At 27.8% G+C, this 26,577-nt stretch overlaps 1 protein-coding gene across 1 annotated transcript; it reads right to left on the bottom strand.

Moving 5' to 3' along the window:
* Positions 1-6,756: 6,756 nt before the first annotated feature.
* Positions 6,757-25,796, bottom strand: LOC111039809 (the record flags this gene model as incomplete). The annotated part of the gene is made up of 5 exons (XM_022323446.1): positions 6,757-6,882; positions 7,329-7,435; positions 15,480-15,678; positions 16,759-16,940; positions 25,685-25,796. Coding segments are annotated over 5 exons (726 nt in total), but the record flags the coding sequence as incomplete, so codon positions are not given.
* Positions 25,797-26,577: the final 781 nt, after the last annotated feature.

Here is a 26,577-nt window from a genome sequence, read left to right as displayed (position 1 = left end):
AAAGCACAAAAATATTAATAGTTGGTGATTAATAATAAAGCAAAGTGAAAATAATTCATTCTCAGACAGCTCGAACACTATAATATTGTTGGGCCCCTAAATTGTGCATCTTGGTATACGAATCGTTTAATAATCACGTTTGTGACAACCTCGAACTGTTTGATAAATACCTTCAACTTAAACATGGTATCGAACAGAGGTTAATGGTCCGGAATCGCAGTATTCGGTAACAAACAAAAATGCACGCGATGTCGTTGCAGCTTGTTATTTATTAATTATATATTGCATTCGCGAATAAAATAACACGACGACGTCCGATGATCAGCAATCTCCGTCGCATGCAAACGATGATAGGTACTTATAATATGTGTTTAATATAATTTGTGCAATTATTAATGTAACAGTACAAAACTACAAACAATTTGTATACGGTGCGGACCAATTTTTTAAGTATAAAAACTATTACACATAATATGGTAAAATTTATTTTTCATGCATATTATCTATACGGGTATCGGACATACGTTAAAAAATCGAATAATTTCAAAAAAGTAAAAACTGTATTATGTAATTATATATTTCAAACTTTTATAAATGCATATTTTTGTGCATATTATATTGTGTTCGCAATTAATTGTTATAGGAGATGAGTGCACCAGAGGAGTATATAAATTAAAAACTAATTTAGGTTAAATTATGTTAAATTTTTTTATCAGGGAACGTTTTCAAAACAATGGTGGTTAAGAATGTAAATAAATTATGAAAATAGTTTTCGTAGATGTATGGTATATACACAGCTACTGTTGTTTAGAAATTGTATTTGGAAACAAAACATCGTAACAAGATTAAGGGTGCTTGCGAAATATTTTAATTAAATATTTATCATTTTGTAAAATGTTATACTTTATATTAAGTCGACAACATCACGTAATAATGTCTAGCACTTAATATTGAAATTTTTTTTAATATCATGTTTATAATAATATTATATAATGTATTGTTTCTAGGTAGGTAATTCGATGTTAACGAAAATAATGACTTCATGTCATTAATCGTGACGGATAATATTATTCTATATTTTATGTAGAGTATAGACTATGATGACTTATAGAACATAATAATATTATATTTAAAGACATTGCTGAATAAGATATTTATTTCATTAGATGAAGATAGGTTTAAACTTTATACATACTTTGATTTGACGGGCAAGTGCAAAGAAACTAGATGAAAGCTGAACGGTTATAATTAAAATTGAATGCATTTAGTTTTCAAGAGGTTGTTTAAATTTTTAGTGTTGTAAAATACATTATAACACGTTTGTGGTGATCAAATTATAATTGTATACAACGTGATAGTCGATAAATAATTTAAAATTCGTGATGGTTGACGAAGCTTTAATAGTAGGTATACAATGCATAATTTATATATTATGCATTTTCAAGTTTTATAACCTGAAAAATGTATTGCTTAAGTAATCTATTCAAATATATGTATAATAGGTTACATATTATTGTAAGTTCTAACAGTTTGTTTTTTAAAAACTTTGATAATATATTAACTATACAAACAATATAGTTCATAATAATTGAATGAGTCAAAATATTATAATTTTAAGCAGAATGTATATATCAATATATAAATTTTAATGTAATTATTAATCACATCCATTGTTCATTTTCTGAACATATTAACATCATATATCGTATGCCTACTTTTCACGCGCCCTATCTATACTTTAGATCTTACTTAACTACAAATTATAAGATGATTAAAAGGGATAATAAGAAATTTAACTTTAAATTTGCTTAAAGAAGATTTTTAATTTATTTTTTTTTAAAGTTTAATTAAAAGTTATAATTTTAAGCTCTATTATACACTGTATAATCATTTTTTATAACCGTATTACAAAAATATTTTTTTTTAAAGTTATTGGTGACTACACACAGTGAGATACCTATTATAGTTACCTATTATACACCAATCATTTGAAATATTAAATTTATCTTTGTTCTATAGAATTCTTAGTACCTAATTACTGTATAAATAATGATTAATGATCAGTTGATGTTAATTAAACATAATACAGTGTGATCTTACAATACTATAAATTTCATTTCACGAGCTATCAATAAGCACATATTACTTAAATTATTTTTAAAAATTATACTTGGTAACCTTAGTTATGAGTTTGAGAACGAGACTATAATATTATATTTAATATAATATTACATATACAAAATAATGAATAAATATAATCAACAATACGGTATTATCAACAGCGTTAATTTATTTCGGGTAAATGTATAAAACTCAAATGTTATTTATTATTTTAAAATATGCATTATTTATATATATATATATATATTTAATAATTATTTATATATACCTATATAATATATGTATACATACATTTATAGTATATTATGATAATAATATTAAACGTAAAATATAATAATATTAGCAAATCGCCAAAAAATCACAATAAGAACAAGGATAAAAGAGACAGACTAAAAATACTGATTAACATTGATTTTATTTTTTATCAGATAAATATTACATTATTAATATAAACATGTAGACCAACATGGTTATTTGTTAATAATCTTTGTTATCTTCACTAATTTACAATAGATTCCATTTCAGATATTAATAGTAAATACAGTGGCAAGTATTTTATATTAGGTTTAAGTATGTTAGAACGTAAAAATCAATTAGCACGCGATCAATTAGACGACAAATTTATAATTTTTTTTTAATTTCATAATAGCATAATTTATTTAATAAAAATGAATACTTATTAATGTTCCTGTAAAGTTTATTAGCTTATAAAGCTTATTTACACGTTACTAAGCTCGTTATTTAAATAGAAAAAAACACTGTGTAACGAGCGTACTAGAAAGGCACCTAATTGTTTAAATATAGTATTCATATTATAATATAGTAATAAAATAATATATTATTATGTTTATTTCAATAGTAGGTGTAGGTATATTAAATATTATCTTGTCTTAAAAAGATTAAGGTTCGACCATTATAAGAAACAATGAAGTTGGTGTATTGTATTACCAATAAATGACGCCATTGAAATATATATGTAAGAAATCTGTTCAAAATAAATATTGAAGTGTAAAAACCACAAAAGCATAATATTATGTCAATCTTGGTGATATGCACTGCAATATGCATAGCCTATGTAAAATAAGCTTCTGTTATTATCACTATTTTTTTGTAAGGTGACGTCATTATTTTTGGATCGTTACTCGTTACTCATATTAATTTTTAACATGTATGCGGATAGATCTATTGATTGTAAAATGTATTCGGCTTGTGTCGTTCGAAATTATTGTCTCGATTTAAACAAAAAAGACGATGATTATAGCTATACAATAATTTGGTCCGAAACAAAAATAACCAAATTTCTAAAATTCCATATTAAGTACTCATATTGAATATTTATTATTCACTCTATAATAATGTATCAGTTTAATCGAATCACTAAAATAAATATTATCATTTATTAGTATTAATATAAGTTATTAATATTAATATTATTATTATTATTATTATTACTAAACGTATGGTATTATAAATTAAGAAAACTTAACAATATAAACAACAATAATCAATAGCTCGAGCAGATAACAATGTTATGCTAAACAACTAATTACGTGTTAAACAAGATTGTTCGACTAGATTATTACTAAACTATATTATATTCTATTTAGGCACAACCGAAATAAAACAAAAGAATTACTAAGTGGGATTTTCTTACTTAAACGTAAGAAAATATCACCACGTTTACAATTTATTTACTTATTATACAATATTATATAGTTCTACTAGTTTAGTTATTATATATTACGTACCAAATGGCAAATACGATATACGAGTACATTTCTGAAGTTAAGCATAATAATATTATCAATATAATCAACAATAACAGTCGTGTTCGGTAAATAATATAATAATAGTTATTAAATAATAAATATTAACAAAAATTCGTGTACAAACTCAATATTATAATAATAGTAATAACATAACAATAATATTTTTTAAACAAATGTTATTATTATTACATTTTTTTTTTTTGGAATTACGTCGAATAGAACAACGGTGGTGGTATGTATGGGGTTTTATTACGTTTGGAATTTTTTTTTAACATTAAAAAGAATAACGATATGTTTTTATGGTCGATAACAATATTTCTTCGATATTATTCGTTTTAAAAACATGGGCCATGAACCTAATATCACCAGGGATTAATAATGATTATTTAGAAATACATATTATTATATAATTGTAGATGGATCGAAAGGCTCTTCATGTAGCTGGTTAATGTCATAATCAGAATGTTGAATTGTATATTACATGCAATATCCATAATTTTTGTGTAATTTATCCAACGTTAATATATAATATATACATATAGATAAATAGGTAAATAATCAAATAATATTATACATTTTTACGAATACCATATATGATGGTTCTCTTAATATAGAGGTTACCAATAAGTAGGATAGGATATAACCACGGGTTGTATGTGCACATGTGTTTAATATTCATTCAATTTTTGATTATGATCAATTTGCACAAAATAAAAAAATATTTTAAGTGGGAAAGAAGGAAAATTGAGCTCTTTAAATGTCAATACGGTTAGAATTTTATTTGATATGAACAACAACTAATAGAAAAATTACCAACTCTTTGTGACGAGTGTAATAAATGTGTCGCTTTATGTATACAATTTATATATAATCATATAATATTGTATTCTTAAAATTGGATGACACTTAAATATAGTTTGATTAATATTATATTAATAAATTTATTATAAAACAATGCAATTATATTTTTGTAATGAATCAAATAAATCATATTATATATTTGCGAAACATCTATATGAACGAATAGAAGACGTAAATGTACAAAATGAGGATATATATTTTTTTTAAGTAGTTTTTTGTTTAAGTTTTAAAAGTTCATCTAATGCGTTTTGTAAGGTTGTCAGTTGTTTAATTTCTTAATGGAATTTGTTTTAGTGAAACTTATTGTAATACGTTGGTGAGTAGGTATAGTTAAAATGGCACATGCATAAAATACCACTGACATAAAACGAACATGAGAAAGAAAGAAAAAAACCAATTGGCTACAACAGCATAAAAGCAATTTCGATACAATATTATTGTGATGATGGATCGAACGCATGTTTGACAAATCATGTATTCAATTCGACAGAGGTCACTTAAGTACAGACTACAGACACAACGGACACAACGGTTTTTGATGCAAGTTTGGTTGCCTACTCCGCTGCTCCTGAAACAGGCAATACAGTGAAAAAAACAAAATCGTACTGCCGACGTGTCCGCCAGAAGAAACATTGTTATCGATGAGATGTGCCATGTGCGGCGACTTTAGAACACCTCTCATTAGATCTGGTTCGCGTTATTTACTTTATTATTGTACTCGAATACTATTATTATAGGCCTATAGGTAAATTTTGCTGTAACGATTAAGTGCAAACCCACACGATTGGCGTACACAGATTAAGTATAATAATTTATAATATTATGAAAAAGAGCGCGTGATTTTTTTTTACAATATTTACAAGGGACACGCGGCCGCAGGGAAGCATGTTCTAATCATATTATGAAGCCGGTAAAGGTTCACGTCTCCTCGTCGTTGAATTGTTATCAATAACTGCAGTATCTATATAATATCATAATTCATGCGAATAAATTCAAAACGTCCAACGGGGCACGGAAGATCACAATAAAGTATTATAGTAGGTATATATTATTATTATATAATATTATTATGATTAAGCGTTTTTTCGTTTTCCACAAAAAAAAATGTTCCTTATAATATATTATAATGTATATGATTACACCACGAAACGCCTTCGAGTTTACACGGTATATACGATTGTATATAACAGACTTAAGTTTGTTTTTCTTCAAAAATTCATTTTTTGTTTGTGTCAATTTTAAAGTTTAAATTAATTAAATATTATATAATTACATGATTAAATATAATATAATATATGGCATATAAATATTAAGTCATCATTATAAGTATTATATTTTAAATCGACTTATACATAGTATAAATAATATCAATATTCAATATTATTCGGATATCGGCTGATGAATAGAATGAAATATAGCAGTGATGGAAAGGGAAATATTGAAAAACGTAGTAAGACTGGTTTTTCAGGGGGAAAAAAACGAAAATGAGACGTCGAACTTTCCCGTCGATAATGGTAAAATGCGATAAAAGCAAACTTGACGACCCCCATAGGTATCTTCAAATTTTGTGGAAACATATAATATTATTATTTAAATAACGAAAAGTACGCAGGAAAAATGTAACTTGGCACGATTCAGATAAAAAAAAACACATGCACTCGCGCATGTATACGCACTACACACACAGACGCACACGCACACACACACACACGCACACACACACACACACACACACACACACACACACACACACACACTCGCACACACACACACTTACAAACGCACGCAGACACGCACGCACATACACACACACTCTCATACAGATATACAAAGTATATCACTCACTCACATTTACACACGAAAATATAATATATTATTATACACTAGTACGCAACGCTCCGATTTTATTTTGTTCGTTGGTCATAAATTCAAACAAATGACATTTTTATATTTAATTTATATGTGTGCGTAAAAAAAAATGTGCGTCGTCCTTCTTCGTCCCACGTTATACAGCATCAACTTCGTGGCAAACCTCCATGTATTCCTGATGATGCATGATGTCCTTTATTAAGTCTTTCAGTATATTGTAGCGTGGAAATATAGGGTACACTTTTGAGTTGACATATTCCACCTGTAGCAAAATAAATCGGCCAAGTTAGACGCCAAGTAGTAACAAAATAGCACAATTGTGGTGAGTGGAGAGGTGGATGTGTGCTTTCCAGAGTTGATGGTTGACACAGACGGGCTCCGTGGTAAATAATATTTAAACTTTAAAACCACCACACCGTGAAATAGATGGTACTGCGCAGAGTGATAAAAAAAATGAGATAAAATGTTTGTAAAATATTTTTAATTAATTTAAAAAAATTGTTTTATATCGTTTTTAAACTCTTTTGTCAGATATAAGAATAGCTGTAAAAGGTTTATCGATTTCACAAACTAATTTCAAGTTAAAAGGAACAATAGGTACATAATAATCATTCGATAGTTAATTCAAAAATCATAATTCATAAGTCTAAACAAACTGTATTATAGTTATAAATTATATATGATTATTATAAATTATATTATTCATACCTTGAGTTCTCTTATAAGATTTCTTAGGCCAGTGTATTTCTTTAGCAATCGGTAAAGGTCGTTTGTCATTTGTGTATTCTCCGCTTCAATTTGAGCCGTCGTCATGTCTGTAAATATGAATAATTTATAACTATACATTTCATTGAATTAAGTGACAAATTATTAAATTGCTTTTAAGGGGTAGATAATGTTTGTTATTTATTATTAATAATAATAATTAGGGTATAAAATATAGATTAAGTTTAGTATGATATTATAGTATTATACAATCAACCTTATAGTCCCTAGCTACTATTTAATAGTGTATATTAAAACCAATCGCTAATAAAAGTAAAATTAAAAAGTATTTTTATGAGAATCCATAATTAATTTAAAAAAAAAATTAATTATAAAAACTAAATATGTACATTACAATTATTTATTATTATAAATTATCAAAATTGATTGCTTTTACTTTGCAAAAATATCTATATAGAGAGTGCAAACTGCAACCTATTTAATATCAATTATTTGACACAGAATATTTTTAAAAAGAAGAAATATTTATTGGAGTTTTGTAACTCAAACAACCTATACTAGTAATACCTACCAAAAAAAATAAATTAAAAATAAATTGTAGTTGATTTTTATTTATTTAACTATTTCAGGAAATAATATTAATTATATGTTCTTAATATTTAGTATTTTTAATACCCAAGCACAATATGTTTAAATAATGGAGGACCCTAGATTGGGGTGTATTATAGTTTAATATTGTGTTTAAGTATCTATACATCATCTTGTTTAAAAGATATTTAAAGATCGACACAATAAATGTAAGTAATAATTTAATAATACCCATTAAAGTAAAAATAATTATGCAGAATACCAAAACTGTTAAATGGGGAAATTCTTATTAGCCATCCCCTACATATAATATCATCGTTAAATTATAGATTTTCATGTACGATACTCAAACCATTTTAATACAGAATTTTTCCACTTTTAAATAATAATGATAACTTAATGTAATAGAATATTTCATCTTTAAACATATTTTAACTAATAGTAATTGCTATTATATGTGTACCTATACAGAATGAATTACAGTAATATAAAATATTTTCGATTTGGTGGTTTCAAAGAATAAAGGAGTTATAATTATAAATATAATAAATGTTTGAATGAAAAGTTTTTCACTTTTGGTCAGGATGAAGCATTACTTGAAACTTACGTGTCTGAGGAAAGTTAAAATATTTTGTAAATGTATTAGTTGTAATTTTAGAAGCACTCCAATAATTGTCATATTATAATTAAATGACAAAGCGGTTTTATATTAATCGAATGGAAAACAAAATATGTACCTATTGAATTTATTCACTATTGTCCGCCATTTGAAAATGGATTGTTTTGTTTGAAACTCAATTACAACCCCGCATTCAATACTATGACATTTCAAGTATTGTTACATTGTCTCGCGTGCATTATTAGTGTGATTTTTAGCACGATAATAATTGTGTTTTAAAATTTATTGGAGTTTGGTGAGTATAGTCAGTTGTGTCATTTCGTGTAGTTTGAATTTACTACACCCAACACATACCAAAATATAAATGTTTGAGTTTGAGGTCTATATTATTATGATTGCAGTATACGCTTTTTGATAGGGTCATCCACTTGGAAGTATTTCGGATTTTTATTTAGTGGCTGTCGTCTAAAATACCAGGGGACAAACAGACAACGCTGTAGATAACAATGAGTAAAACAGCCCAAGGACATGCTCTCAGAAGAGCTGAAAACTTTTATTTTCAGTTCTGACGGTTGTAAAGAGAGCATAACAAATCCCGAAGAAAAATGATCTATGTATATTTATTTTGTTTTACATGATATACGAGTATATTTACAATATTTTCAACGTTTTAAAGTCAGAGTGATTATTTTAGATGTAGGTATTATATACAAATGTTCTAATAAAAATACTTCATAATATAACTGGTTATAATTATTTATTATTTATGTTGTAAGAGTTATTTTTTAATATTTATTCATCGAGCAACAATAATCAGTTAGAACGAAAGTAAAATATTGAAGTAACAAACTAATAAAATATGTTAATTAAGCTGAAATTTTATCAACACTACAGTTTTAGAATTTGCTATCTATCTGATGCCAGAGTGTTTTTCTTTTATGAATCCATTGTTATCTGCAGTTAATAGAGTCTCGTTTTAAAAAGAAAGTTTTTTCCTATTTATTTATGCGATTTGTTCCATAAAAAAAAAAAGAAAAAAGAAAAAAGTTTGATATAAAAAGACATGAGCACACATGAAGGAAGAGGTCTGTAGTAAAGGGACTTAATCACAAATTAGTTTAATCCACAGAAATCGCAACAACCACAAAAAAATAATACCTTAATCTTGTGGTTAGGTTGATTTTAGTCCATTAACATTTCTTTTTAAACTATTTATACGACTATTTACTTACGCTTTATTACCTACGAAACAAAGGCATGTAACGAATAAATTATATTCTAAAAATGGCATCAATTTTAGTTTTAGATGTGCATCTGGAGGGGGTCGTCACTTTTAGGTTAATTATCTAAATACAACTCTTTTAACTAAGAAATAATCTATTTCTATAGCACTAATCTTCAGAGGGCTGCAGAAGCTTTTCTCGTTTTGATGAATATATAAAGTGGTACCATGTTTCTTATGCGTTATAATTCGTATGAAATATGTGCTGCTGCTATACATAACATACTTATATATTTTTATTATTCTTTATTTAGTATAATTCAAAATATTTATATTGAAAAATATTATACTACACAAATAACTAATAATGTCTTTGAATAATTCTGCAAAAAACTGAAAAGGGAAGAAATTAGCTTATAAAAATTGAAAGTAAAAAGTTTTAATGGTTTTCTTAACGCAAACGATTTTACAACAAAATAATGTAATATTCAATTTGGTTTCGATAATGGAGGAAGTGTAAATATTTATACGATTACCCCAAACGCTGTGGATGCAATTTAAATTAACCTTATGGATTATATGAGTCTACGACCTTAAGGGGAGGTTGGAAATTTAGAACTACTGTACGACATTATACTGATTTCCTTAAGTCCGGATATTAGAGACATCATTGTGATCGTAGCGCACAGACACGTTGTCCACAATATTGTACAGACATCATGTTTTCGATTTAATTAGACAATGTTCAGTGGAACTATTAGAGGTAAGTAGTATGTAATATTATTGGACATAATATAATTACACAGTAAACTTTGTAATTTAAATTACTCACAAACAATGCAATTTGATTGTTGTCGAGGTAATGTTAATTATCAAACTTATTGTCATCTCATAATAATATTATGACAGTTTTAGAAGATAGGACAACATTTTTATTATACAAAAAAATGTTTTAATTTGTACGTTGTATACGATTTTAGTTAGCAAAACAATCACGTTTTTAATCTTGGTGGTAGGTATTCGTTTTTATTTGAACTAAAGCCAATCTATGAAAGGTGCTAATACATAATATACATATTATATATATAAATATTGTTATTATTCGAAAATATTTAAAAATTACAATAATAATTCGAAACTTATGACACTAAAAACCTTATCGAACTACAAAGAAGTTTCTTTTCATTTTTTCTAAAGGCAATCAGATTTAACATAATAATACAATTTAGTCGTACACGGGTTGCAGGGCCAAGCATCAAATGGCAATATATTACGACGCGTATGGTTGCCGGATATCAACCGTAATCACCGGAACAGTGGCTAAAACACTGTATCTATATATTATAGAGTTATGTCCAATTTCAGAAACTTCTAAGAGAAATTTCCACAAATAAATACTGTATAATAATATATAGTTGTTATTAAAATATTATGGCCAAAGATAATACAAATATGAATGGATCATCACAGATTGAGGCCATTATAATATATACTTTTGCGGTCTTGGAGTGATAAGAAATCGAGACCATTTGTTTAAATTTTTGTATAATAATATGATTATATATTATACATATTGATGGTTGGTACTCGATGTAAGTACACTTATTACACTATATTATATTATACACACTTATTTGGCCTCGATTGGAATCATTGATCACCGCTGAAGAGACGATATTATGTCCCATCCATGTTTTTATTATCTATTAGTATACCACACCCAGAGTTATGGTGCAGCCACCGTCTCGTATTATCTTTTTGGTATTAAATAATATAATATATAATGTTGTTTGTTCGTTGGACAGGACCGGAAAAACTTTTGAACCGCGAGAGGATATTGGACGGCAGAAAATTGACCGTAACGAGAGCCGGTCGCTAGCGTGGTACATGTTGTATACGCGGTATCGACCGCGTTAGACGCGAATATATACTTGAGCTCCACCGATGTATAATATTGTTATATTATTATTAGTTTCGTTGTTTCGCTGCAGTTACCGGCGGCGGAATCTTCTAGTTGAACAACCTCTAAACGAGATTTTCGGAAGGATTATTAGAGATAGCTCCGCTCTTGCGCTTGTCCGCCACCACCACCGACGCCGCCACCGTTGTCGGGGACACCGCTATTGTGTTCTCCGTATGTGCCTACTGCCTTTATGTATAGTTTGATATATAGCTGTATAATAATATAATAATATGTGTGAATATAATAATATATTATATTACATAATACAGGGAGATTCTTTTATCACTAAACACGGTCATTTTTTCGGTAAATTTATGTGTAATAGAAAACATTATTTTTTTTCGTAATTTAAGTTATTACAACAAACTTAAAAAAAAAAACAAATATAGAGATATTTACTCTTTCGAGTGATAACAAATATTTTTTAATTCATAGTTGGACTTAAAATATATTTTCATTTATAATAATTGCATATTGTACTACACCGTACAGTATAAATGTTTAAATTTCAGGTGAGTGAACGGGTAAAGTGGTAAAATGTTATCGGTGAACTAGGTATACTCCGTTCATCTACACTTTATAGCATTTAAACTCTTAGTTAAATGTTTTATTGTAACTAATTAATTCCAAGTTCAAAATTTAATTCGTATACATTTTAAAATAATTTTCTGCTTCTTAATTCAAAATTAAAAACTTAAAGGAGTAAAAAGGTGAAATTCAAAATAGTAAAATAGAGTTCAAAATTAAAATGATAAATTAATAGTATAAATACGTATACAAGTTTTATACCTGAACGCCTTTTTTACTATATTTTCTTATAAACCATTTAAAAAAAAATGCAGAAAACATTATTTTCAAAAACACATACATTTAACAAGAAAACTACTGTGTAGCTACAAAATGATGATGATTAAGTTATATATACATACATGAATTATTATTAAGTCATAACATTTAGAATTGATAATATTACACGACGGCATAATTTACATACACACTCTTCACATCATTCCTATTTCTAATAATGCCCCTACTGAAAAAATAATAATATTTACTAATCGTGTATATTATTCATAATATATCGCATTATGTAATTCGATTTCTTTTATATAATATTTTCCCGTATATGTATTACACTGTGCACTTTAATTTAATATAATATACTGTTGGACGTTGATGAAAATTGGCAAACGTCGAACGCCTGCAAACGTCACTGGATCGAAATTGTCTTGTCACGATGATAAAATAGCCCGAGGGTTGGCTCTATCTATCCGAATGAATTCCAAGCTATATAATTCAATAATATGATTTCATGTCGTGCGTGGCTTCGTAAGGCCACGATATAAGTAGATATCGTTTTAGACGTACCTACTAATATTTTGAAAATTGGTAAACGCGAACATTAGTTATTATTTGTTACTTTTTACTGTACGCGCCATGCGATAATGAATACTAAATATTAATTTCAAATAAAAATTATTATTTTCACTATCATCATTATTAGGTAATTTTATCACTATTCAATTTGTAAATAATAAATGAATTACGAGTAACCTTTAAATAGTTTAAATATAGAAAAAGTTATTTTCGAAATATTATTTTGGTAATACAAAACAGATTTGAGTACATTTATTAACCCATATGCACGGTTATGCTCGTTGCTCGCATTGTAAATAACAATTATTATCATCATATTTTTAATATTATTGTATGTATTTTTAATACACACTCGATGAGTAAATAGAAATCATAAATCTATCAAATTATATTCACAATATACAGTATGGTTGTAAACATTTGTTTTTAAACATTATTACCATTTTATTACATTACCATACACTTCTTATTATTTAATACAATATAAAACTGACTAGGGAATGAAAATTAAATATTAGAAGTCTAAAAACTCCTGAAAAGTCAAATGTATTGCTTAAGTATAACTATTATAAGTGTATACCAAATTCATACACTAGTATATGCACCCTTTCTTAAATGACGGATTCCCTCACTTTAATGGATGTTCAATGGATTTCCTTGCAATGCTAACTGTATAAAAAATCATTCAAAGGTTTTGCCTTTGAACTTTTTTCAACTTATTTTTAAAGCCAACTAGAAACGGGTTCTAGATGACTGATCCAGTGATACAAGCTGAAACATAAACTTTACTGATGCTTTAATATAGCATTAATCATTGAGGATAATTGGATTCACATCAGTTTCGCTTTTATATTTGATGAATTTATTATAAATTAAGTTTATGTGTTATAGCTTATAAGAAACTTAAATAATAAAAATACTATTCTTATGTACCAAATATGTAAACTATATGACTTTATTTTAAAGTAATCTGTACGACTACTAAATGTTACTATTACAATTTATTATATACTCAAGGACCCGGATACATAGTTGTATCTTAAATGTATATTAATGTATTTAAATTTTATTAAAATACCTTCTACCTACCCCTTATTAAATTATATCAAAAAGGCAGATTTTTAGACTGCTTTCTCTGGCCTTACAGTTGCTGACGGAGCCGCTGGGCAACGTAACGGTTCGTTGAAGTTAAACTGTAAAATCTTTTACTAATATAAGATATTATAGAGTGCATTCACAAAGGTCTGGTAAAATTATTACAAATATTTATGCCATAAAATATTTTTTCAGATGTTCAATATGATTAACCTTAGTTCGAAAAAACCTTTTATGATATTATTTTTCGAAATAGTCATTTATCGTTTACATACATTACATTCTATATTTCGTATAACCATTCATGAAATATGTTTGAAACCAACTGATTTAATCTTGTGTTTGATATTCTTCTTTTTTTTTATTACATTTCTAAAATGTCGTTGGAAAGGAAGTTTTGAAAATGTTATCACGACATCATTATTTTAAAAATAGGTACCATTTTCTGCGAGTACATAATATATACTCTGGTTTGAACTTTTTATGTTCCACCAGTTATTATACAAAAACGTCTTTCGTTTTAGGGATGTATTTCTGTTGTTTTACCCTATATATATATGATAAAAAAAGAAGTAAGTAGTAACAATGTAAATCAAAGTTATAAATTAAAAGTAAATATGTCCTAAATAATAATAATAAAAAAATAATGTACCTGCACATTTTACTTTATAACACTGTATAAAGTACCTAATTCGATGTTAATTTTTTATTTTAGTGTTAAATCTTTTATGATGTAAAATCACTTTAAGAAGAATGAGAAAACTCATTTAAATACTAAAACAAATTGAAAAATGTTTAAAGAAATTAAGTACCTGCCGATAATAATATTTACCAGCATTTAAAAGAAAGCTTTTTGTATTAACTCAAACTATAGGTAACTGTGTTTATTAAACACATACGGAATAATAGTTATAGGACAAAAATTGAAAAAATGCAGGTAAAATATACTGATCAATAACTTATTATTAAATTTTGATTTTAGTATGCAGATTGCAGGTACTTGGTAAGAACACAATTCAGGTATCATTATTCTATATTAATATATTATGTCATTCTCACTATACTCATATCAGTCATATCGATTTTGCGATTTTGTGAAAGTAATGGTTTCATACATATTTGCATTTTAATATAAGGTTGGTATAGTAATAAAGTATAAGATATTACAATTTTTCTGTTTTACGAGTACCGTTTTATTTAATCAGGATGTATTTTACTTTTTTACGATGCAATAATTAATTATAATTTATAATATTAGGATGCGCTTACCGCATAGTCTATCAATGCGTTCTCGTTTCTTTTCATCCTCTTCAGCTATTTTAGCCGTAGACTTGACACCTTCACCCGACTTTTGCGATTTTTCTACAATTCCACACGCCCTGAGCACGAATGACGGTACCGTCTCTTGTTTTTCTTGTTTGGGTATCTCGACCAGCGTCCAATATTGTGTTTCCAACCGGATGACTTCCTGTAAACAGAAAATATTTCACCTACGGTATATAAAATAAACGGAGTTGGTTGGTCTATTTATGAAATAAGCTTATTGAATTCAACCATATAATAGATAATAATAATAATAATAATAATAATAATAATGTGTCGGACGTTAAGTAGAGAACAAGTGTTCAGGTATAATATTGCAACAGCAAAAAGAAAGGTCGGTGATAAATGATATAACTTTTGACAAAAGACAATAGAGTTTCGAAAAGTAGCCAAAACTTTCGTTTAAAAGTAGTCGGAAACAGGAGTGTTCAGGTCATTTCTTGGTCATTATTTTATCTCAAAAATGTTTTATACTTATGCGATCGTACACGATTGGAATGAAAAATAACGATAATATATGATTGCATTTATAAAATGAGGAAAGTAGAGAAAAGTATGTACATATATATTCAGATATTATCAAAGTATTTTATGTCACTTTAAATAAAATCAATTACAAAATCAATTAAATAATTTATTTTGTGTCAACATCAGTACATATCTCTAAACTCACGCAAATAATGAACAAGTGTATACTATATGCTATTTTTTACTGAGTTTATTCGTTTGCATTTTTTTACAGAACTCATTTTCATTAACGGCCTTAATATTGTAACGCTGATTGGATTATAATAATATAATTTTATAATTAATTTACCATCATTTTTTTTTTCAAACATAGAAACTGTAGTAAATATTGTAATATATAGGTATTATAATGTATGTTCATAAATTAATTTAATGTATACATCTATAAACTAAAATTAAAATTATTGATATTCATCAATTATTGGGGTATTAAAATAACCGTAATTTTAAGGAAAAAACCTAAAATATCCATGTTTATCTATTCTATAAAAAAATAATTTATAAAGCTTCACAGTTTTAAATGTTACTAATTCATTTCTTTTGTACAATACCCACATTTTTTTCTTTTATTTATCATAGAAGTAAAACCACAGTTAACATAGATACATTTTTTTGGTATTATTACAATAATTATTTCAAACAATATCGTATAACAGAGTGTAAAAAATCCTTATATTTAATAATAATAATATCTCACCTTAATCATGGCCTTTAGGAGATTATACCTTTGGAAGACATTTCTCGTTGACTTACTCTCTGTATACTTAGTCATTAGCGTAATGAGTGACTTTTTAGCCGTATCATAGGATTCTTCCAAACGAATTCGTACTGCTCTCAATCTTTCGTTTGTTTCTATCACTTCTTCTTTGGTCTGGCCACCTTAAAAAATATAATTTATTAATATTAATTATTATTATTTGTTAATTCGATATTAATTTTAATTAGTATCCCCTATGCTAAGATTTATTAATTTGGGAATATCCAAGTAGTTTTTACTTTTTCAATATTAAGAAAAACTTCTTAAAATCAATTTGTTTTCTATCAGTTTTTAAAATTTGATAAATCTTCTCAAAATGTTTCATTAAAAAAAATCTAGAATACTGTAAGATATAAAATAATAGTGCCCATAGAATTTATGTCTGATAGAACAATTATTATATTTACAATGGTATTTTGCTTACTAGAAAAATGATTAGAAGGAAAAATACTTTTATCTTTTTTAAGATTTGCACATACCTATTATTCTCCAATAAAAATACACAAAATAAGAATTTTAAAATTGTTTTAATTTGTATTTAGTTAAATAATTTAAAGTCTAGTAGACAATTTAAATATTCAAGTGCCTTTATAATTTTAAAGGTATAAATTGAAATAATGGTAACTAATTTGAGAGAAGAATTATTGATAGTAAAAAAAAATAAATATATCTGAAATCGTTTTACGACACGAACACAATATAATATATCGTTAAATGTACTACCAACTCAATGGTTATCTAAATAACATTAATTCTCTTCAAAATCATTCCTCGTGAAACAATGGTGTACGGGTGCACCAAATAGTGTGGATTCAATAATGGATCACATGCTATTCAGATCGTTTGAAATGAAAGATGGCGGTTGATGTTTTACGTAATCCCGTTTAGGAGGATTTAATCTAAAATGATTTATAGTCATGACTTGTGATATGTAACACAGCGTGTAAAAGGCTTAATTGGACTGTAGCTTTTAATCTAGGTTTGCACATTATATACTATAGACGTATGCCAAAAATGATACACACTTATCAACGTTATCCAGAAGCAATTATTCGCCTTAGCGTTAGCCTATGGCATCAAAGAATTTTCCATGGTTATAATTTCTATCACTTAAATTTAATGCGACCTCATGGTCCGTGGATATTTTAGGAATTATAAATCATAATTTATTAAATTATTTTCGATGTACTCACTTGAAAGTTGTTTTATTAATAATTGTATTATCTAAACATCAATGTCACAGTATTTTATTCAAATACGTGTTATAGAAAAGAAAAATTTGGTTTTTATTTCAGATAAAATTTTTACATAATATATATATTATATTATGTTTTTATAAGTATTATTTGAACTTTATTTTACTAACATTATAATAAGGGACACTAGGTACAGAAATGTTATTTATACATTTAATATTTCATACCTAGTTATTAATTAGGGCTTAGATTCTAATATTCTAACTGAAAAAATATAAATGCATTCATTACCAAAAACTTATAATATGTGTTTAAAATAATTTCATTATATAAAAAAATTAAAAAAGTACGTAATCTCGGTGGATACGAAGATCCTAAGTCAATGCATGGTGAATGATGCATATTTGAAAATAGCAAAAATATAGTTTTATATAACTTAATGTAACTGCAAAAACGTATAGGGTTGAATTTTGGGGCTTGAGTCTCTCCTAAAAATATTTTTTTCGTACACTAATGATATTTCTTTCAAATTTTTTTAGGGTACCATTATAAATACTTTAAAACTTCTATTTTTTGTAGGCGGATTAAGTTTTTTCTATTGATACCCCTTCCACCATATGAACGTTTGTATACGCCACTGATATTATATCGTTAGGATAATTCAACAGTAATCACCATCAGTTTCCGTCCAACGTAATAGGTTAACCACAATATTTAAATTCAATCAACATTTTCATTATCTTCAGATAAGGTTAAATTCTGTCAACAATTAAGTATACACAAATAATAGTACGCAAACACGAGAAACCAACACAAGTCACATAGCTAGAATATTTTGATTGGTTTATCTTATTCGATGTTACTTTTTAGTGTGAGAAATATCCCATTTGACTTATTTTTAAATTATTATTTCTTTTACTATCGTCATCGTTGTCAGCACACTGTCTGCTGCAACCTCAAATTTACTTCTAATTATAATAATTTGTAGTGTCGCTTTTAACTTAATATGACTTGTTACTACTCATTTGTTATGTAGAAACCGACGCATTAATAATGCCCAAATAAAATATTGTAGAAATTATATTAATTGTACCTGTCTGAGTTGAAATACAATGGACGTTTGAGCTCTAGAAAAAACAATGCATTCGCATCAATCGAAAAGGGACCAGGCGATCATTCAACACGTCATGGTTATTTCAACGTCTATCAATGGAGTCTCTCTATCAGTCCGATGGACGAGGATGAGACGGCAAAGAATGAGGAAATTTTGATCGACATTCGGCTGGGGCCAATAAAGCGCCAACTACTGGAACTGGAGCCAAAGAGTTTAACAGGGACGCGAAACAGAACCTATCATCGTGACGTACTCGTAATACGGTTGACGGGTGTCGGAGCTCATACGTCAACGGCGGCGGCGTTCGCGTCGAATAATTTGAAATTCTGCGGAAAACAATTCCGGAGCCGTCGTGCGAGAAAATGAAATACATTCGTAAAATAAATATCCGAGGAGAATAAAAAAATAAACCGGAACGCTCGACGCGACGGAATGAGAAAAATACATTTTTAAGAGCGTTTTCCTTCTAAACGACACGTATTTTACCACGTGACACGAACATAATATATAATATACGTAGTTGCACAATGTATAAGATATTATATTGTATATATGCTCACGGACCTGTGTCTAATGTAATACACGATAAAAGGTCTTTGGAGTAGTGATTGGTGTTAAAATAATAATTATTATTGCTGATTGCGATCAAGATAATAATTTAGTGTTGTATAATTGCGATTGAAAATATTAGAACCGACAAACATTGACACAGAATCTATTTACTTAGATATAACCTCTCGGCAGAATGTAACCGTTGAGTACGATAAATGCAATATTTATTATAGGTTCTATCTGTATTACCAGTCTCTGCCCAAGCAAAAATAAAACAAATATAATGCATACAATTAAAATTAAAAAGTGGTGTAAGTTGTCACCAAATTCAGGTTTTTTTCCAGTTTATTACAAGGTTTACAATAATATTAGATTTAATTATTTAAGTATAATGTATAAATGCAATAGCCAATAAGTTTAAATCTATTTACATATAAATGAGAAATAAATTTAACTCTCATGATATAAAACGAACTTATGGTGAGTATTAAATTTAACTGGACTCTGCTCTGAAGTATCCCCAGATTTGTAAGTATAAAGTTTTGGTTTTGGTAGTGAGGTGGTTCAAGTTGTCAGAGATTAATTTTCAAATTTTTGAAACTAATACCAGATGATTTTGATATAAACTTTTTGGCTTGCCAGTTACTACAAAACAATTTCACATTGTAGAACTTATATGTTACTAGTATTATTTAAGAGGAATACTTCAACGTTAAACTAACATCTTACAAGAACTGTGATTGAGTGCTTCTATTGATTTGGAGACCAGTCAAAATATCTTAATAACAAAAATCTGTTTGAAAATAGATCAAGTTTAAAAATAGACATTTATACAGTACTTAAAAAGAAACAATAGTTATAAAGGGTTTTTAATATATATATTTTATCTTATTTAATGAATTAATAAAATAGTTATGTGATATCAGGTTCGATTGGAAAAAAGTTTATCGGGAGAGTTAAGTCCAACTCCGCAAGGACAATTATAATGATAAAAAATATGGAAAATTGCATGCATTAAGTTTTTAAAACTCGCTATAAAACCGGATAGATGGCCCCACTTGAGTATTACTATTTCACCACTTAGTTTTCCGGGAACAGGAATTCGGTCATCATAATATAGAACGTATGATGAAGAATGAACCAAGACAGTTTCATAGATGTTAAACCTGCCAAAATTGAATAATTATTTTTGGAGATAGCTCTGGTTCTCCCCTATTCCCACGCACGATTCTAATAAGTGGTAGAGGTGTCTTTCCCAAATAATGAAATTTACATTGCACATGGGCGCCTTACAAACTGATTCTAGTTTGGCAATAATACTGGCTTGTGAAATCCGCGCATAAAAAATTCGAATCAATTCAAAATGTAAATTGCAAGATACAGTACAGTAGTTGCTAACTTTATCTTCACTAAATCAACATTTTTTATCATAAATAGTATTTTCAAGAATTCAGTTTGGTCATATTCCAATGTGGAACCTGTATTTTTTTAATCATGGTCTTACGCCAACACTATAATTCAGATTGTAAGTATATTGTGTACCAAGTTTCAACCTAACCTCCAGAGTTCCGCTGAAACAAATACACACACACCGCACGAGAACAAGAATCGAACGTATGCATAAATGATTGATATTGCGATTATTACATAATTACTATTTGTTAATGGACGGTCTGCAATGAGGGCGACGAATTCGATACGATTGTTTCTTTTTTACGTCTATATATAATATTAATATACGGCAAGCACAAGCAACTAATGTAATTAATTATTAATTCACGAAATTATTCTTAATGCCTTGAAAACGCTTGTTAAACTCTGCATAATGTGTTGAAACTTAAAAAAAAAGAAAGACGTGTATAAATTTAAATATTTTCATTTATTAGGGCATTACGCTCAGAGATCGGGTAAAAAACTTTCTCTCAAAAGTGAGCAAAGTACCTCCGACGAAAAAAACACGTTCATAAAATTTAATAATTCAAGAGTTTAAACGTTTGTTATTATTTTTAACTAATATTCGAGGCGGGAAAAGTTTAAAAGTATTTTATAATGATCTCTCACTCCCCTTCGCTCCCAGTCAATCATATACTCAGTCACTCTTTCTCTATCACGAGTTTAAGGTTATAAAAAATTCTGTAACACTCATATAATATTCTAATAATAACAACAATAACAGTTTAATATTATAATGGAGTAATAACTATTATTATTATGAGCACACAGCTGCGCCGTGGCTGAGGGAGAATCGCCAAGACTGACCAGATAATATTATAATGCTTAATGGAAACGAATATAATCAATATTTCGAGAGACCGAACTTCGTCGTCGTTGTCGGAGTGGCAGGACGAAATAATTCGTAGACGAACCGGAAGTACGGATGGAAAAACATGGCCGTGCGCCTTACTGGTCCGATATCAGTATTGCAGTGGCCGCTCGACGTCCATGCTCATAGTTTTGCCTATGCAGAGCGCCGGCATCCCGCCGGAGAGATGGTCGACGGCAATCGAAAGAAAACAAATCGCCACTTCACCTCTGCACAAGTTGTTTTTCGCGTTATTTAATATAGCTATACCCAGGCGGGGAGACGTATACGTGAAAAAAATTCTACGGCCCATCGTCTCGGGGCGCCAGACCCACAGGAGGACCTAGGGGAATGTTATTTTTTTGCCTGGGCACGGTCAGCGGTTTTCGGACGGACGGGCCAAACTCCGCGGGGAACGGCCCCCGAGACGACCAGCGGTAATGGTATCGATTTTAACGTCAAATGCGTTCCGACGCGTGTATTCGTCTTTTGGCTTTTGTCCTTTATTCGCTCCCGCCACTGCTGCCAAAACCAATTGCCCATGCGAAACGCGTCGACACAGCTCAAAGTGCATATTGGCCGGGCGCAAAGAGAGTCGGGAACGGTCGCAATTGTCGAGCACTGGTCGCATGTGTTATATATAATATTATTATAAATTATTTCCAATACATTGGTGTACTATTTTTACTGTTTGTAAAATACTATTGTTAAATTCATCTTTACATCGTTCTATTAGATTTTAGATTTTGATATGAGCAACTACTAGAAGTGACGATATACCAGCTACGTTCGCCATTCCCCTAAAGAATCAGAAACTACTAGAATGAGCGATCGAGCCTAGTTAAATTTATAAATTGATTATTTTATTGTAACAAGGTACCAAGGTATCCATTTCAATAACGACAATAATAAATTAACCGTTTTATCTAAAACCCTTTTTTGTTTGTATTATATTATTTTTGTACGTGTGCCAACAAACGTACAAACTCAATCTCCGATACATCACGTCCTATACTATACTTCATAAATCTTTATTATTTTTGCGTCATGTTATTTTGGTTTACTATAATCGATATTTTTGCGAAACCAATATAAAATAAATTGTTTATTTTTTTATAAAAAGTAATTTTTTCTGCCATCTTTTTTTTTACGAAGTTATAACAAATTATTTAAAAATCTCTCGGGACCAAAGATGCAAACCAAAATATTTTTATAATTGAAAATTGTAATAATAATTATAATAATTGTTCGATCAAGTAATAACAAACTCTTCAGTGTCATAAAGAAATATTGGTTTTCTCTTTTGATGTACGAAATTAATTATTTTAGCTTTAATAAAAATCAAATAAATATGTAGTTTTATAAAAAAATTAAGCTGAAAAATTGTTTATAATTTTCAGGAATGTTGTAATGTACATGCATTTATATGGTGAATTAGTGACATAATGTATACACTATACGTGTTGTATTTTTCATTAAGTAATTTTTGTTACACGAATCTTAATCTGCAATACGTATGAAATTAAAAAACAAACAATAATATTTTATTCAACTTCTAAGTGGTTATACTAAAATTATTAATATTACCTCATGCGTATAGCAGTTACAGGTAAAACGAATGTTGAACTGTAAATCGATTTGACTTTTGACTAAGTACTTCTAGCATATAATAATGTTAACATAACTATATATTATTGTCTATTGATATAGAATTACGTAATTCATTTTAATCGAATTTTCTTTCTTTGGATGTTTTTAAATTTCAATGTGGATTCAATACAGATATTTTATATCAGAATTTAATAGAAGTATTATACAATTATTATTGTTTTAATGAAATATCGAAGAGCAACAACATTTTTATAGAATTATTTGTTTTGTTGGCATTGTACCATTTTTAAGATGAAATAAGATAAGTCAGTGTCAGAACACGGAACCGATACTTGTTATTACAGTATTTACTTTTAGTCATCTTAGTATCCGATAGTAACCCAAACGACTACGTGATAGTGTATACATAAATATAGAGCAATAAAAAAGAATCCATACATGAAAGTAAATACAGTCTTTTATTTTTATTCAGGGTAGTTGATCTCTTTTTTTTATCTTTATAAAATTGTTTATAATTAACATTTAAATTATTTTAATCAAAATTCATCAAGTTTTACATTTGTTCTTAAAATCTACAAATGTTAAATTTTTGTTAGGTAATTCATCACGAATAACTTATGAACATTTATTAAAATAATGGAATACTTCTGAAAATAACTGTAAAATAATAAGCTATATTTTTAAACTTCCCCAAAGTTTCATTATTTTAATATTCAAATTAATTATGGACATTTTCTCTGTTATGATATAAATTTAAAATTAAAATCATCCGCACTAAAAAACCTTACATACTAAAAACAAATAAATAGTAATAAACATAGTATAATATATTTCTATAGAATTGTATAATTTAAATAAGTAACTGTATTGTTTTTTGTTTTATCAGTTTACCAATGCTGGTTTTGGTAACAGATTAATTATAATTTATATGGCGATAACAAATCATGATTGTTTTATGCTAGTAGCTCCATAATAAATCATATAAATTGTTAACTGTAAAAATTTGGTATTATTATTTATTTTAATGAAGACATTGTTATCTATTTGTACAAATTATGGGTAAGTGTGTTATACACAATATTTATATTTAATTTATTGTTAATATATTGTTATTAAGTCAAACATTTGTCCATCTAAAGAAAATGTAAACTAAAACATTTTTAAGATTATTAATGTGATTTAAATATAATGTTTTATGATTGTGGTAGAAATCATTAGCTTATGGTTGTTTACTTATAAATTAGTAAAATTTATCTATGTCATTCAACGGCCCTCGTTGATTTAAAAATACTAAGACATTGATACGTATAACTATAATATAATTTACAGTAATATTATAATTTATAAAAAGTTAAACAATTAAAAATATAACATAAAGTAACCAGTAAAATTATAAATATCTAACGATTTTCCTTTTTTAATATTAAGAAGGATTTTTTTTCATTTTGTAAATGCTTCTTGTGTCTAATAAATTATAATTATTTTGTTCTTTAGAACACACCGTGCAATATTAATATTGTTTTTAACTTTTTTTATACACCTAATTGTTTTTTTGTTCAGTGTTTAAATAAAAATATGTTTAATACTCATTAAAGCCGAGTAACAGTTTGGAACTGTATTAAAATATTTTATGAAACGGGATTATGTCACTGACAATGTTCAAAAATAATTCAAGTGAGTAAAAATATGTTTTTGATGGCCTGTAATTACAGTGCGCAGCGATGTGTGACTTAATCAGAGCAGCTAATATTTTATATTATATTGATTAAAGGTATTTATTTAAACGACATCGGAGACACGAGAGAAACGTATTTCAGTAGACGGTTTGTAATTTTCGGTTTATTATCATGGGAAGGAAGATTTTGTTTTACAAGCGCAGTTCTCTCAGATAGTTTCCCATTTCCCGTCGGTGATCTACGTTTATTTAAGTTCTGTTTACTTTCTACAAAAACAAAAAAATCGATGAAATTTCCTTTGCCCGAAAATTCCATTTCACCAACGTCCACCACCACTCGTTATTAATCGTATGTATACGTAGCACATATACTGGTTTGTTTGTGCTGTATCGTAATAATTAGTTTTGTAACGTACTAGCGGTGCCTTCGTCCTTGACGTCTTGTACTATTCGCCTGACACTCTGAGTAAACTTCCCCACAATGTTCGAGCCAGCTGAAACAAAATAAAAGTTGTGTAAGTACAATATTTACCATAATATCCTGTAATATACGTCGTATACTATATAAGATTCATAATAATATAATCTACTATAACAGAACATATTATTAATTTAAAAATCACACTGTTGTTAGTTCAAAAATCATTGATTTTTAACTAATAAACGTCGTTGTAACAATAATTGCAATGTGGCAATACTAAACTTTCCTACCTACTAACGTATGACAATGCGACAGACTACAATGTCTATAATCATACACAACTGCAAAAGAAACTTACACTATATATAAATAATTTACAACGAAATATAATATTTATATGTTGTGCAGTCATAATAGCACATAACGTGCTGTACGCCTATACTATTTATGATTTTTTTTTCAAATTAAAAATGTTTAAGTATACATTATACTTTTGGATGGAAATGGTAAAATAAATAAATGTTGTCTGAAAACTTTATTGCAATAATTTGTGTACAACTAGGAACGATAAATATTATTATTCAAGTATTTATGTTATTTCCATAAATGTTAACTTATTTCATCAACGTACATAATAATTATAAACCTTTTGTTTTACAGAGATGTAATTTAGTTTATAAAAAGAAATCCAAGTTCAACTGTCATAAACATTTGTATTATAGGGTAAGAAACTAATTTTAGGGAGTTTAATTGTAAGTCTTATAAAATGCTAAAATGTAATAAAATAACATTAAGATGTATGTTAAAAGATTACATGGATTTATTAAAAATGTAATTCTTTTAGTTTTTTTGTTGAAAAAAAGTTTTTTTTTACAAGTACATCTGTTT

The sequence above is a fragment of the Myzus persicae genome, unplaced genomic scaffold, assembly GCF_001856785.1.
Source record: "Myzus persicae strain clone G006 unplaced genomic scaffold, MPER_G0061.0, whole genome shotgun sequence".
Lineage (NCBI taxonomy): Eukaryota > Metazoa > Arthropoda > Insecta > Hemiptera > Aphididae > Myzus > Myzus persicae.
Note: the sequence above shows the minus strand (reverse complement) of the source record. Positions and strands in the feature narration are given on the sequence as shown.